The 13114-nt window shown below is 46.7% G+C and overlaps 1 protein-coding gene across 1 annotated transcript; it reads right to left on the reverse strand.

Moving 5' to 3' along the window:
* Positions 1-4615: 4615 nt before the first annotated feature.
* Positions 4616-12412, reverse strand: LOC142489990 (uncharacterized). Its single transcript, XM_075591709.1, has 3 exons — positions 12132-12412; positions 8078-8154; positions 4616-7202 (listed from the first exon to the last, which is right to left on the reverse strand). The coding sequence occupies exon 3, from the start codon at positions 6763-6765 to the stop codon at positions 5971-5973; it is 795 nt and encodes a 264-aa protein (XP_075447824.1). The 5' UTR covers positions 6766-7202; positions 8078-8154; positions 12132-12412; the 3' UTR covers positions 4616-5970.
* Between the last annotated feature and the right edge of the window lie 702 nt (positions 12413-13114).

Here is a 13114-nt window from a genome sequence, read left to right on the forward strand (position 1 = left end):
ACACGACCAGATTGCATAGAAATGATTACTATGCAGCAAACCTCTATTGCATTTTAACATTTAGCCACTAGTTGAAGTCAAATACCTGTAGGTTCCTAGTAATCCTTTTAATGGGAATGTTTGAGAATCAATCATACAACTGCTGTATATACTGTGCAATTAATGGGATCTTTCAGGAAATCTTGTGTGAACATGACCTACCGTAGAAAGGCTTTCAGACCGAGATTCATGGGGAAACGAGGAAAGAAAGACAAACAATTTGATCAAGGTCAGAAATTCCGCTCTCCCTCTCTCAATGGTGTCAAACAGAAGAGGACATGTTGAGATCTTTACCTCAGTGTTACTTAAAATGATGTAATAAACGCATTTGTAACAGGCTCTATTGTCTCCCCGCTTGCGCACAGCTTCAGTACAGGTAGGGAGCCAGTATTGCTGTTCAGGACGTGCTGACAGGCGCATGCGTGAGCTGCCGTTTTCCTATTGAGCGATATGTACTTACTCGCGAGTGTACTTAAAGTGAGTGTCCTTAAACCGGGGTATGCCTCTATATATATTTTTATTTAAGTTGTCAATATTTGATGTACACCTTATAGTGCATACTCGACAACTTACTCTTATTCTATATACAGTACTCGCATTGGTAAAATGTTTTTGCTGCATTTCCGCTAATAACATTTTTGGGGAAGTGTAGCTGTCATCGGGGCAGGAATCCAGGTCCCGTGTCCATTTTATTTCTGGGTTTTTTTTATTGACCACTTGACCATGACTACAGTATGTAGGCCGTCCAGAAGCTAAACAAAAAGTTATTTCTTCTTTATCCTCAGACCAGAACTCTTCTCGCGTTCTTTCCCTTAATAAATATGTGTATGTGTGTGTGTGTGTGTGTGTGTGTGTACAGAAAGAAAAAAGTATCCCAGTACAAGCACTCTAGCATACAAAAATATTAAATTTATTAAATGCATCACATACAACATATAATAATTAAAACCTTGCCACAGTGTCACTGAGACAAAAAAAGTGAGCTGAAACCTCAATGATTAAAGTAAATAGTGACCTCTATAGTAATACAATGTATCTATTGAACAAACAATGATGTTACTACAAATAGCAGAAAGGATAATTGCATGTATAAGCTAACCCTTAGGTGTGGTGGCAAATGATTAGCCTACCAACACTCAGACCAGCCTGTCAGATATCCTGTAAGGCAAGCGACACTCCAATAAAAACAATAACTGAAATGTCTAAGTCCACCTCAGGCATAATAGTGCAGCATACACAGATGAAAACATGCAGAGGTAATAGACAAACACTATCCCCACAACTGAAAAGAATGAGAGATAAAACCTCTGTACAGGCATACCCCGGTTTAAGGACACTCACTTTAAGTACACTCGCGAGTAAGTACATCTCGCTCAATAGGCAAACGGCAGCTCGTGCATGCGCCTGTCAGCACGTCCTGAACAGCAATACCGACTCCCTACCTGTACCGAAGCTGTGCGCAAGCGGGGAGACTATAGAGCCTGTTACAAACTCCTTATTTACATCAGTTATGCACGTATATGATGATTGCAGTACAGTACATGCATCTGTAAGTGGGAAAAAGGAAGTGCTTCACTTTAAGTACATTTTCGCTTTACATACATGCTCCGGTCCCATTGCGTACGTTAATGCGGGATATGCCTGTATGTAGCTGCTGCAATACTTAGCAAGTGTCCAAAAAGCATTGTCTTTAGTCAGAGGGTGACTGGGGTTCAGCGTCCACCGCAGGGGCTCCGTCTGTGGTTAAAGGATCATCTCACGTATCCTGCAGCAGACAGATGAATGGCTCAATCAGGGACACTGTGGCACACAAAGGATAAGCCCCGACGCGCATTTTTCGCCACCTGCTTCGTCCGGGGGCTTAACGTGGGTATTGAATCTGGTTGTATATGTAGTCGCAGAAGCTGTGACGCGAAGGCACTCAGGGATTAAATTGCGCCGGAAAAACAGCAGAGCTGATTGGTGTATACCGGAATCACATATATATATATATATATATATATATATATATATTTATATATATATATATATTTATATATATATATATATATATATAGATGTGTATATATATATATACACGACATTTCCTTCACTGCTGCCATTATCCTTCTGCATGGGGGGTGGGAGGGATTCCATAAATGTGAGGCCATTTATTTTCCGAGCTGCATACTCCATAGATGGAGCGCAGAACCTGTGTATTTTTTTCTCTCTCTCTATTTGATGGTACCAGTACATTATATTGTATTGTATGTCTTTATTTGTATAGCGCCATTAATGTACATAGCGCTTCACAGTAGTAATACACATGGTAATCATATAAATAACAAATAATAAACAGATATAAATAACAGGTCATGGGAATAAGTGCTTCAGACAAACGTAATATTTAGGAAGAGGAGTCCATGCCCCGAGGAGCTTACAATCTAATTGGTATGTAAGAGGAACGTACAGAAACAGTAGGAGGGCATTTTGGTAAGTGCTTTATGTATCGTGTCTAGTAATATCTACGGTGCTACTCATATGCTTCTTTAAGCAAGTGTGCCTTAAGGTGGGTCTTAAAGGTGGATAGAGAGGGTGCTAGTCGGGTATTGAGGGGGAGGGCATTCCAGAGGTGTGGGGCAGTCAGTGAGAAAGGTTTAAGGCGGGAGAGGGATTTAGATACATCCTTGAGCAGAACGCAAGAATCAGGATGGTGCATAGCGAGAAATTAGGGATGAGATGTAAGGAGGAGCAGAAGAGTGTAAAGCTTTAAAAGTGAGGAGGAGAATTGCATGTGTGATACAGGATTTGATAGGAAGCCAGGAGAGTGATTTGAGCAGGGGAGACGCTGAGACAGATTTTGGAAAGAGTAGAGTGATTCTGGCAGCAGCGTTTAGGATAGATTGTAGGGAGACAGGTGAGAGGCAGGAAGGCCGGACAGCAGGAGGTTACAGTAGTCGAGACGGGAGAGAATGATGGCCTGAGTCAGAGTTTTAGCAGTCGAGCAACAGAGAAAAAGGCGAATCTTTGTAATATTATGGAGGAAAAAGCGACAGGTTTTAGAGACGTTTTGAATGTGAGAGGAGAATGTAAGAGAGGAGTCAAGTGTGACCCCTAGGCAGCGTGCTTGGGCTACTGGGTGAATGATGGTGCTTCCAACAGTAATGTGGAAGGAGGTAGTAAGGCCAGGTTTGGGTGGAAGTATGAGGAGCTCTGTTTTTGTCATGTTAAGTTTAAGTCGACGGAGGGCCATCCAGGATGATATAGCAGAGAGGCATTCTGAGACTTTGGTCTGTACAGCTGGTGTAAGGTCAGGGGTTGAAAAGTAAATTTGTGTGTCGTCAGCATAGATGTGATATTTAAACCCAAGGGATGTGATTAGGTCACCTAGAGAAAGTGTGTACAGAGAAAAGAGGAGAGGTCCCAGGACAGAACCTTGCAGCACCCCCACAGAGAGATCTATGGAGGAGGAGATGGTGTTAGCAGAAGAGACACTGAAATTACGATTGGAGAGGTAAGAGGAAATCCAGGATAGAGCTTTGTTACGAATACCAAGAGTATGGAGAATTGGAAGGAGAAGAGGATGGTCCACTGTGTCAAATGCTGCAGAGAGGTCGAGTAATATGAGCAGAGTGTAATGACCTCTGTCTTTGGCAGCATGAAGTCATTAGTTATTTTAGTGAGGGCTGTTAGAAAGCAGTGTAGGATGGGAGGAGGAAACAGAGGGGATGCTCTGACGAATGGATTCCACCTTTTCCTTGAAGTAGTCAGCAAAGTCCTGAGGTGAAATGGAGGAAGAAGAGGCAGCTGGGGGTAGTTTGAGTAGAGAGTCAAATACAGAGAAGGGTCGGCATGGATTAGACTTGTGCGTGTTGATTAGGGAAGTAAAGTAGGTTTGTTTAGCCTGAGAGAGAGTAGAGTTGAAACAGGATAGTATAAATTTGTAGTGAAGGATGTCTGCGAGAGTGTGAGATTTCCTCCAGAGGCGTTCAGAGGAACGAGTGGAGGAGCGCAGCATGCGCGTGTGGGAATTTAGCCAGGGTCTGGGGTTAGAAAGGCGAGGGCGGCAGAGAGAAATCGGGGCATGTATATCAAGAGAGGAGGATAAGGCAGAGTTGTAGTTCCTGACCAGGTTGTCAGGGTCTGTAGCAGAACTGGGAGAGGAGAGGGAGGAGCGTAAAGCAGAATCAAAGGCTGGTAAGTTAATAGACTTCTAACGCCAATCTATTATGCACCACTATGGCTACTCCTCTTTTTTTTACGGCGGCCGAGGCCAAGTAGAATGCTCTATAGTTCTTATCAATATATTTTGGGTGGTTCGTTTTTGAAAAATGCGTTTCCTGAAGGAAAATGATATCAGCTTTCTTACGGTTATAATCCCTAAATGCTACACTTCGTTTTAGCGTGCTATTAAAACCTTTGACATTGTGCGAGACCAGAATTAATTCTCTACTTATCTGTGCTGTCGTGTAGTGCTGCTCCGATGTCAGACAGGAATGCTTTCCACGTGCTTTCCCTTTTTATGGCTGCTCCTTCTTCAGGTATGCTCCTGCGCCTCCGCTGACCTGAGGGGGTTGGGATGCTGGAGGGGGGGTAGGAAAACACAAAAGGGGGGGGGGTGGAAAACATCTAGACAACATATATAACAAATAAACAATGTCCCCAGAACCCTGGCGCGAACACCCCGGTCCTGAGTCCAACGCCCTTGGGTATGTGCTGGAGGAGGCCGAACGAACTCTCCTCTCACTCCTCATTCCTCCTTCGTCCCTCTCCCTCACCCAAGGGACTTTGCCGGTGTCCTGGAAAGAGTCCCCTCAGTCCCCGGTGGTTGGCCCATGCGGATTCCGGAACAGGCCCCACCCCCACCAGTCCGGACCCGCTCCCATATTAATTCTGAACAAAAACTTTCCTATCTATCGTCTTTCCAACCTGGGTGCCTTCCTCCATTGAAGACTAACTACGTTGACCTCACTATTGTGAAGTTCCCTTCACCCCTTCCCTATGAGTTTATTCACTGTACCACCCTATGCCGCTTATCTCTTTATGCCCCGTACTGCTCCTCTCGTGTCCCTACCTCGGTGGTCCGATTGTCCCCCCTTGTCGGCAATTACTTCATACTCCTTCGTTGCTTACTCCCGTTCTATTCCTCTGAGTTTGTGCCCTTTTTTGTCGCCTCCAAATCATATTTCCTGCACGGCTACTTTCTGTTCATTCCTACCAGTAGCATCTCACCTCCCTCTCCCCGCTCAATCTACTCTCCTATCTCCTTCCCTCCCTACTACCTGCTTCCTCCCTCATTCGCTCTCCTAACGTCCCCCTGCCTTCCACTCAACCTGCGGTATACTTACTGCTCACTGCCTAAATATCTGCCAGCCCTCCTTGCTCATTACGAACTTCCTACCTACTGCCTCTCTTTATCTACTTGACTAGTCCGCTCCTCTTTCCCTCGTCCACCTCCGTGCTACCCACCTCCTCTTACCTTCTCTGTAACCCTCCGCTCCTGCTCGCTTAACTTCCTCGCTACGTACCCCCTGCCTTCCTGTGTGATTTACTTTATTATGCCTTCCTCCTTCTACCCTTTCTGCTATCGTTGCTACACTTGGCAGCAAGTCAACTCTCCACGATTCAGTTCTGTAGGGGCTGTTACAGTTTTATGGTTGTTATGTCCCAGGTTAGCACCCATCAACTATACAACTTTAAATCCTCTTAACAGTGAAACTTTAGAACTTTAGAACATTAGAATTTTCCCAAACGTCTCAAATAAGTGTTATAACTGGCATGTTTGCTTCAGCCCTTATTGGCTCCCGCCTTGGCCGGACTCTCCACCGTTGTCCATGAGGGCCCTGGGGCTGCTTCGTCCACCACGGGGCCAGAAGGACTTTCCCCTATTCCCAGTTTTTTTAGGAACATGGCTCCCTCCTCTGGGTTCCTCATGGAGATGGCCCGCCCGTTTCAGACCACCAGCAGCCCGAACTGGAAGGTCCACCGATATCTTATGGCCTTGTCTCGCAATACTTTGGTGATGGGCCAAAGGTTTCTCCTTCTCGCTAGTGTAGACGGGGATAGGTCTTGGAAGACCATCAGCTTGGCGCCCTCGAACTCCGCGGCGGCCGAGTTTCTGGCTTTTTGCAGCACCGCTTCTCTCGTGCTGTAATAATGCAGCCTGACAATTATGTCTCTGGGCTGTTCATTTTGTAAGGGTCTTGATCTTAGCGCTCTGTGGCACCTGTCCATCAGTAGCCTGTCTTTGGGGCTATCCGGGCAGAGGTGTTCTAGCCAGCGCGATACGAAGTCCTCACAGTCCCCTACTGTCTCTGGGACCCCTCTGAGGCGGATATTATTTTGGCGGTCGCGGTTATCCACATCTTCCTGCCGCTCCCGGAGCTCGTTTATCTGCTGCTGGAGATCCACTGTTTTCTTTGTATTTTTTTGTGCTGATTTAGCGTTAGCATCCACTCGCCCTTCCGGATCACTCGTCCTTGTTCCCAGGCTCCCAACCTCCTTGCGGAGCTCTTTAATCTCTGCTTGCAGGAGTGACTTTAGGTCTGTATAAAGGCGCTCAAAATTGCAGCCCCTCACCGGCAATAATCCTTGGGCCTCTCCTGCATCTCCCTCTCCTTCCTCCTCCGATTCTGAGCCCGTGCGGGAGGCGGGCGCCATTGCGAGGGCCGCCCTGCTGGTTCTGCCTCTGCCGGAATACTCCGGTAATCCCTTCTTTCTGGGGGTTTTATTGATCTTTTTCGACATCTTTGTCACTTCTTCACTGGCTTGTGATGTTTTTACATGGGAAAGTGTACTTTTGAAAGTTTTTTATTTAATTGTTGTCAGAGCGGGTCACGGAGCTATTGGGTTATGCAGCCATGCTCCCTGACGTTGCGCATGCGCCCCGAGTATTTGTCTTTTAATGAACCCTTCATGTGTCTCCAAATGCCCCACTCCTATCACCTCTCTTATCTTCATTCTGCAATTTGTCAGTCTTCTAAGTTCCTAATGCCTCAGGGTCAGCTGGAAATAGTCTTTGCATGATTGAAACTCCATGGCACATTACATTTGAGTATCAGTAATATAATGTGCCCTTCCTGTATCTCCAAAAGGGGTAGACAGAAGACATCCTTAAGCAGAACGGAAGATGTATAGCGAGAAGTTAGGGCTGAGATGTAAGGAGGGGCAGAAGAGTGTATAGCCTTAAATGAGGTAAATAATGCAGAGTTTAATAGGAAGCCAGGAGAGGGAGTTCAGCAGGAGAGACACAAGACAGATGTAGGAGAGAGTAAAGTGATTCTAGCAGCAGCCTTCAGGATAGATTAAAGGGGAGGCAGGAATGCTGGACAGTAGAAAGTTACAATAGTCAAGATGGGAGAGAACGAGGGCCTGCATTAGAGTTTTAAGAGACAAAGGAACAGAGGAAATGGCGTATATTTGCAATGTTACAGAGTAAAAAAAGACAGGTTTTAGCTACATTGTGAATGTGACAGGAGAGTGTGAGAGTGTGAGAGAGGAGTCAAATGTTACACCTCGACAGCATGCTTGTGATACTGGGTGTATGATAGTGCTGCCAACAGTAATATATAAGGGGGCAGTAGGGCCAGACTTAAGAGGAAGTATGAGGACCTCAATCTTTGACATGTTAAGTTTGAGTCAGTAGAGGTCCATCCAGGATAATATAGCGGAGAGACATTCAGAGACTTTGTTGTGTAAAGCCGGTGTAAGGTCAGGGTTGAAAGGTAAATTTGTGTGTCATTAGCATAGAGGTGATATTTGAACCCAAGAGATGTGATAAGGTCACCTCACTCATATACACATATCCTCATACATACACACTGGTACACACATACAGTATCCCCATACACACAGGTACTGATACACACATCCCACACACACTGATACCCAAATATCCCCATACACATCCACACGGTTACACACATATCCTCATACACACGCAGTGATACACACATATCCACACTCTTGTACAACAGACATGCAGACTGATTCATACTGTACACACAGGCACTGATACACAAATCCTATGGAATGTAACTATTAAAACTAAACTCCTCACCTCTCGTTGGTATGCAGCCAGGAGTTCAATGAGGGCAGGAGCTGCAGGGGAGCTTGTTGCTTCTATCCTGTAATCAGCTATATCAGAGTAGGGGGACAAGATTTTCAAAAGTAAAAACCGGGATACATTAAAAAAATTATATAACAAACTACATACTTAAAAATAAATATTATAATGGTATTTGTCTAATAGTATCCCAATTAATGCTTTATTATTGATTTATTTCAGTTTAGTAACATAACAAAATCTTTTGAGTGTAACAAAATGACGGTCTGGTTTATATTATGTGGCAAGGTCTCCCCTTTGGGCGTCCCCCTCTGTGCTTCCCCTTGCTTCCCTTTACCTCCGAAGTGCAGGGGCACATGAGTGCCGGTGGCGGGGCGGGAGCAGAGGTAGGATGCGGAGCAAAAGGGGCGGGACAAGAGGCAGGATACGGAGCAGAAGAGGCAATCGCGTCACCGGCAGCTCCCTTCCAAGGCACAGCCATCTTATGTAGAGTGGCGCATGCGCAGAAGACCCCTCAGTTGCCGCAGCGATTAGGGAAGGCGCATGCATGCACAGTGTAAGGCGGGATCTTCTGTTATGATCCGCAAGGGAACTACAGTTCTGCAGACATGTGTCTCACCAGAGCCAATAGGGATGCTATATTCACGACAGTAAGGGAGTTGGGTTTGGTGCGAATCTGAGGCCACACCAGTTGGAGCTGGGACAAGGAAGGGGTAGGTTGTGTGTGCAGGTGTCTGTGGTACCTGCACTATGCCATATACCCCTATTAGGCCTCAACTAGGCCCCGACTCCCCTCAGCTTGTGGTTGCTGCAGGGACAGGCCCATAGATAGGAACTCTGGCCCTGTAGCGTAATAGTGAGGGACACAGCCGGGACACGCTGCATCCTGGCATCCAGTGGTCTGGGACCAGACCACCATCTCCAGCAAGGACACTCTTCATGGTGACACCGTCCAGACGAGACACCACCCAACGTAGAGGCGGAGGCTTCACGGATTATAGCAACGGATCCGTGGATCCCATCATCAGTACAGCATCAGCGCACCTGGGTGTGGACACACTTGGCAGGTACCCAACTAAGTGCACCAACTCACCTTCACACATTAGTGGGCAGCACTGTACCACACATTGGGTGGGGGGATTTGACTTTGTGGACACTGGGTTGGTTGGGTGCCCAAAGGCCACTAGGTACTTTGGAAGGTACGGCCGTGCGAGGCGTGGTGGGTAGGCTGTACTATATTAGTGTGTATAGTAAACTGTTCCATTATACCATGTGTGTATTATTTCTTATGTGTCCTGTAATGGGGTCATTCTACACTATAGAATCTGGCTACAGGTGGAGGCGCTACCGAGCATCATTCCTGGATACACCCCAGGCTCCCAGCAGTCGAGGCTCAGGCCTCCTGTGAGCCACCAGGTATTGCACCATACACACACCGTAGCCACACATCTCCCAGGGAGTGGGAGAAAGTGCGCTAAATTAATATATCGTTTAATTAGAGTTTACCAATATATTTAAAATGTTTACTCTTTGTAATAAATCGATCTCATAAAAACACGCAGTTTCTTTTTTTATGGTTTTAAGTGAGTCCAAACAGGGTAAAGCATAAAAAAGGGAAATGTGAACAATTTTGAGAAAATGGATGGGACACCAACCAACAAAATGGTTTAATGAAAATCCGGGACTGACCTGGCTTAACCGGGACGTGTGGTCACCCTATTCGGGTAGCAGAAACTCACATTACTGATGTAACCCAGCCTGTGAGAAAGTATATTCTTTTCATGAGGCTCTTACTGGGGAGTCATGTCTGTGGAAACTACAATTTTTTTTGGGTGAGTTGACATCACTAGGTGGGAATAGGGGGACAAATGGAACCCCCAAACCAGTGGGAGCCCTGAGAGGACCTTTAGGCTACAGCCCCAGGATCAGCTGCTGCACACGCGCCTGGCGGCCTGGTGATGCGTGTATGTGTGAAAGCGCGATATGTGGTATGTGGCTAAGCTGCAGGGGGAAAGACAAGATCGTGACAGAGGGGTGTGGGGCATGGCGGGGTGCGGCCATGATGTCACTCGGCTGGTTCGCCCTCATTGGCTGAACCGCCGCTGTGACGTGGCCAGTGCTCCATCGCTACTAGCAAAGACAAGATTCTTGTCTTTGCAAAAATGTGGTCGGGCATCGTGATCTGTACATGCGCTTGCAGGCAGCTACTGGGCCAGGCACCATAGAGGGGCGAATCGTGTTCCTGCAGCACAAACCGTAGCACTCGTCGCAGCCTACACTGGGGACTCAGCCTTAGTCTGTTTAGAGGCTAGCATTGCCAATAACTTTAACTAAGAACTATTATCTCCTCCTTTTCTGCCTACCTAAAAATATTAGTTTTGTATTTTCCTAACTTGTGCAGTCTTACAACTTAAAACACTTCTTCGGGATCAATACATCTACTAGAACTACTATGCACATTTGTCACCAAACTTAAAGCAGCACTGACCCCCCCCCCCCCCCCCCCACACTTGTTTTTTTTAAATCACATTACTATTGCTTTTTCTAGAGGGGAAACTGGTGTGTTCTCTGGAGTTGAACCACATTATTTTCAGCTCTAGGGATGCCCTGTTACAGAGATACTTACCATTAAATTACCTGATTTAAATCTCCAAGGGAAACAAAATGGCTGCCAAATCTCATGTCATCGGTTCTGACTTCCTATTCGAGAGCCATTTAGGCCCCCTTTAAAAAGTAATGCTGGTAACGTTCCCTAATGTGTAAAATAGAGCAGTTTCGCTCCAGAGGACTACCTCCTCCCCCGGTACCCATCCCGTGAAAAAAAGTTGTAAAAAGGACTGTTGCTTTTCAAATGTCTTAGCAACATAACATACTGTAGCATTATGTTCAAGCACAACTTATTTAAAGAAGCAAAACATGTGAAATCTTATATGTTTTTAAAAATAAATAAATTAGTTATGTAGTATTAGATCAGGGCTGTGCAAACTTTTCCCTGTGTGCTCCCTGCCTGCTCTCCTCTGTGCCTCGCGCCTCTCCCCCCACCCCAACCTCCCGCTCGACCCCAGGTTAACATGACGACGCGTCGCGGGAAGGTGAGTTTTTTAATAGAGGCCTCGCTTTGTCCCCCGGCATTTAATTTAAATGCCAGAAAATCTAGTGCTCCCCTGGGGGGCGTGGCCCCAGTTTGTACACCGCTTTATTAGATAATAGTTAAAATCAAGGACAGAACATAGAACACAGACAGAGCCCAATGCTACTTCCAATGACACAGATACACAGTAAAGTACCTATACATTTGCACGCCCCGGGCGAGTGGATTTAACATTGTGGCGAGCTCCTATTGGCCCAAGCAGCACACGTGTGGTACTAGGTGGCGAGTAGATTCTTTTGTTCGGCGAGTAGATTTTTGGTGATTTGTCGACCACTGTATATGTATATCTAAACTAAAAACATATGGTCATTTAGTTTGATTCAATGGCCAAAATATCTTAAGCCTGCACACCAAACACCAAGGTAGACTGTTTTTTTTTTTTACATTATTATTATTATTATCAAACTCTTTATGCTATTTTTTATGAGTTTTAAGGCATCCTTTGATTTCTGTAGCAGGCTTTAGCCCACCTCCCAACCAGTGCAAGATCTTTGCAAAATGTTCTCAGCAGTTTCAGATGCAAACTTTAACACTAGATAATGTTACCTTAATAATATAAGTGTAACACCCTTTCCCTATCCCAATGGGAATATCGCGGTAATTACGGTACTGGTGCTACCTGTTTGACTTACAGGAGACTTGGGCCTCCTATCATGGGGAGCCTGGGGTGACGATGTGTTCTCTCTCTCACTGGTGCAATGCCTCCACCTATGAGGATCCCGGATAGCAGAACACAACACAAAAACAACAATAATAACAGTAGAACGCCATGGGGTAGCTAGCCCCAACGATACCTTGGGTGCTTGGGCACCTATACCATGGTGTCCAGCAAACAACCCTTCCCAATGTGTGTATGCGGGCAGCACTACCCTCCCCCTTGTGTTGGTGCACAGGTACCTTCCTGGTTGCGGCCTAACCAGGGAGTACTCCAGACAAGCTGCGGTCAGCGACGGGGTTCCATAGAGCGGGGTCTCTGACAGCAGCCCCTCACGCCTCACACCCGGATGCTGCACGAGGCTGCTGCTGCTGGAGAACTCATCTGCTGCGATCCCTCACTACAGGGAAATCCCTAATGATATGGCCGGCCCTTCACACTTCACTACTGTGAGGGGACTGCCTAGGGGTGTATATTTTAGGCCTGCCTGCTTGCCTGCTTGCCTGCTCCCCGGACACTTCCTCACTCCTGCAGGCTTCAGTTCAACTGCCACACAGGTCTCAGAACTCTGAGACCAGCAACTGTCACAAATGGTCCCCTGTCCCATGGAGGAAATCCTGCTCTTAGGCCCTCCCCTTCCGGAGGCACCAAACACAACATGGCCGCCACCGGGGTACACATAAACCATACCTAACAAGCGGCGCCAACCACAAAGTATTAGTATAGAGGTAATGAATATTACTAAAGAAATGAACCCTCGGATGTGACATGTGTTCAAAAAAATCCACCAATGACCAGTTTCAATTAGACTACAGCCCCAGTGCGCGTGCAACGGAGCGCCTCCCGGCGTTCTCCCCTTGCAGCCGAGCGATCTGATGGACTTCAGATCACTCGGCACTGGGGGGGAGGAGGGGCGCAGTTATGACATCACGTGGCTGGTTCACCCTCATTGGCTGAACCGCCACCGTGATGTGGCCATTGCTCGGTCGCCGCACTACAAGACAAAATTCTTGCCTTTTGGCAAAGGCGGTCGCGCTTCGTGCATTGTGCAGGCGCGCGCAGGCAGCTACTGGGGCTGGCCACATAGAGGGCCGTACCTTGTGTGCACCGCGCACGCAGCCGCAGACACCGGGAACGAAGCCTTAGACATATAAGTACCATTAGTTCCCTTTGGTGCTATATTAGTGCACTTTAAATGGTTCTTAGAAGGTCAAACGGCCTAGTG

This window comes from Ascaphus truei, chromosome 3 (genome assembly GCF_040206685.1).
Source record: "Ascaphus truei isolate aAscTru1 chromosome 3, aAscTru1.hap1, whole genome shotgun sequence".
Classification (NCBI taxonomy): Eukaryota; Metazoa; Chordata; class Amphibia; order Anura; family Ascaphidae; genus Ascaphus; species Ascaphus truei.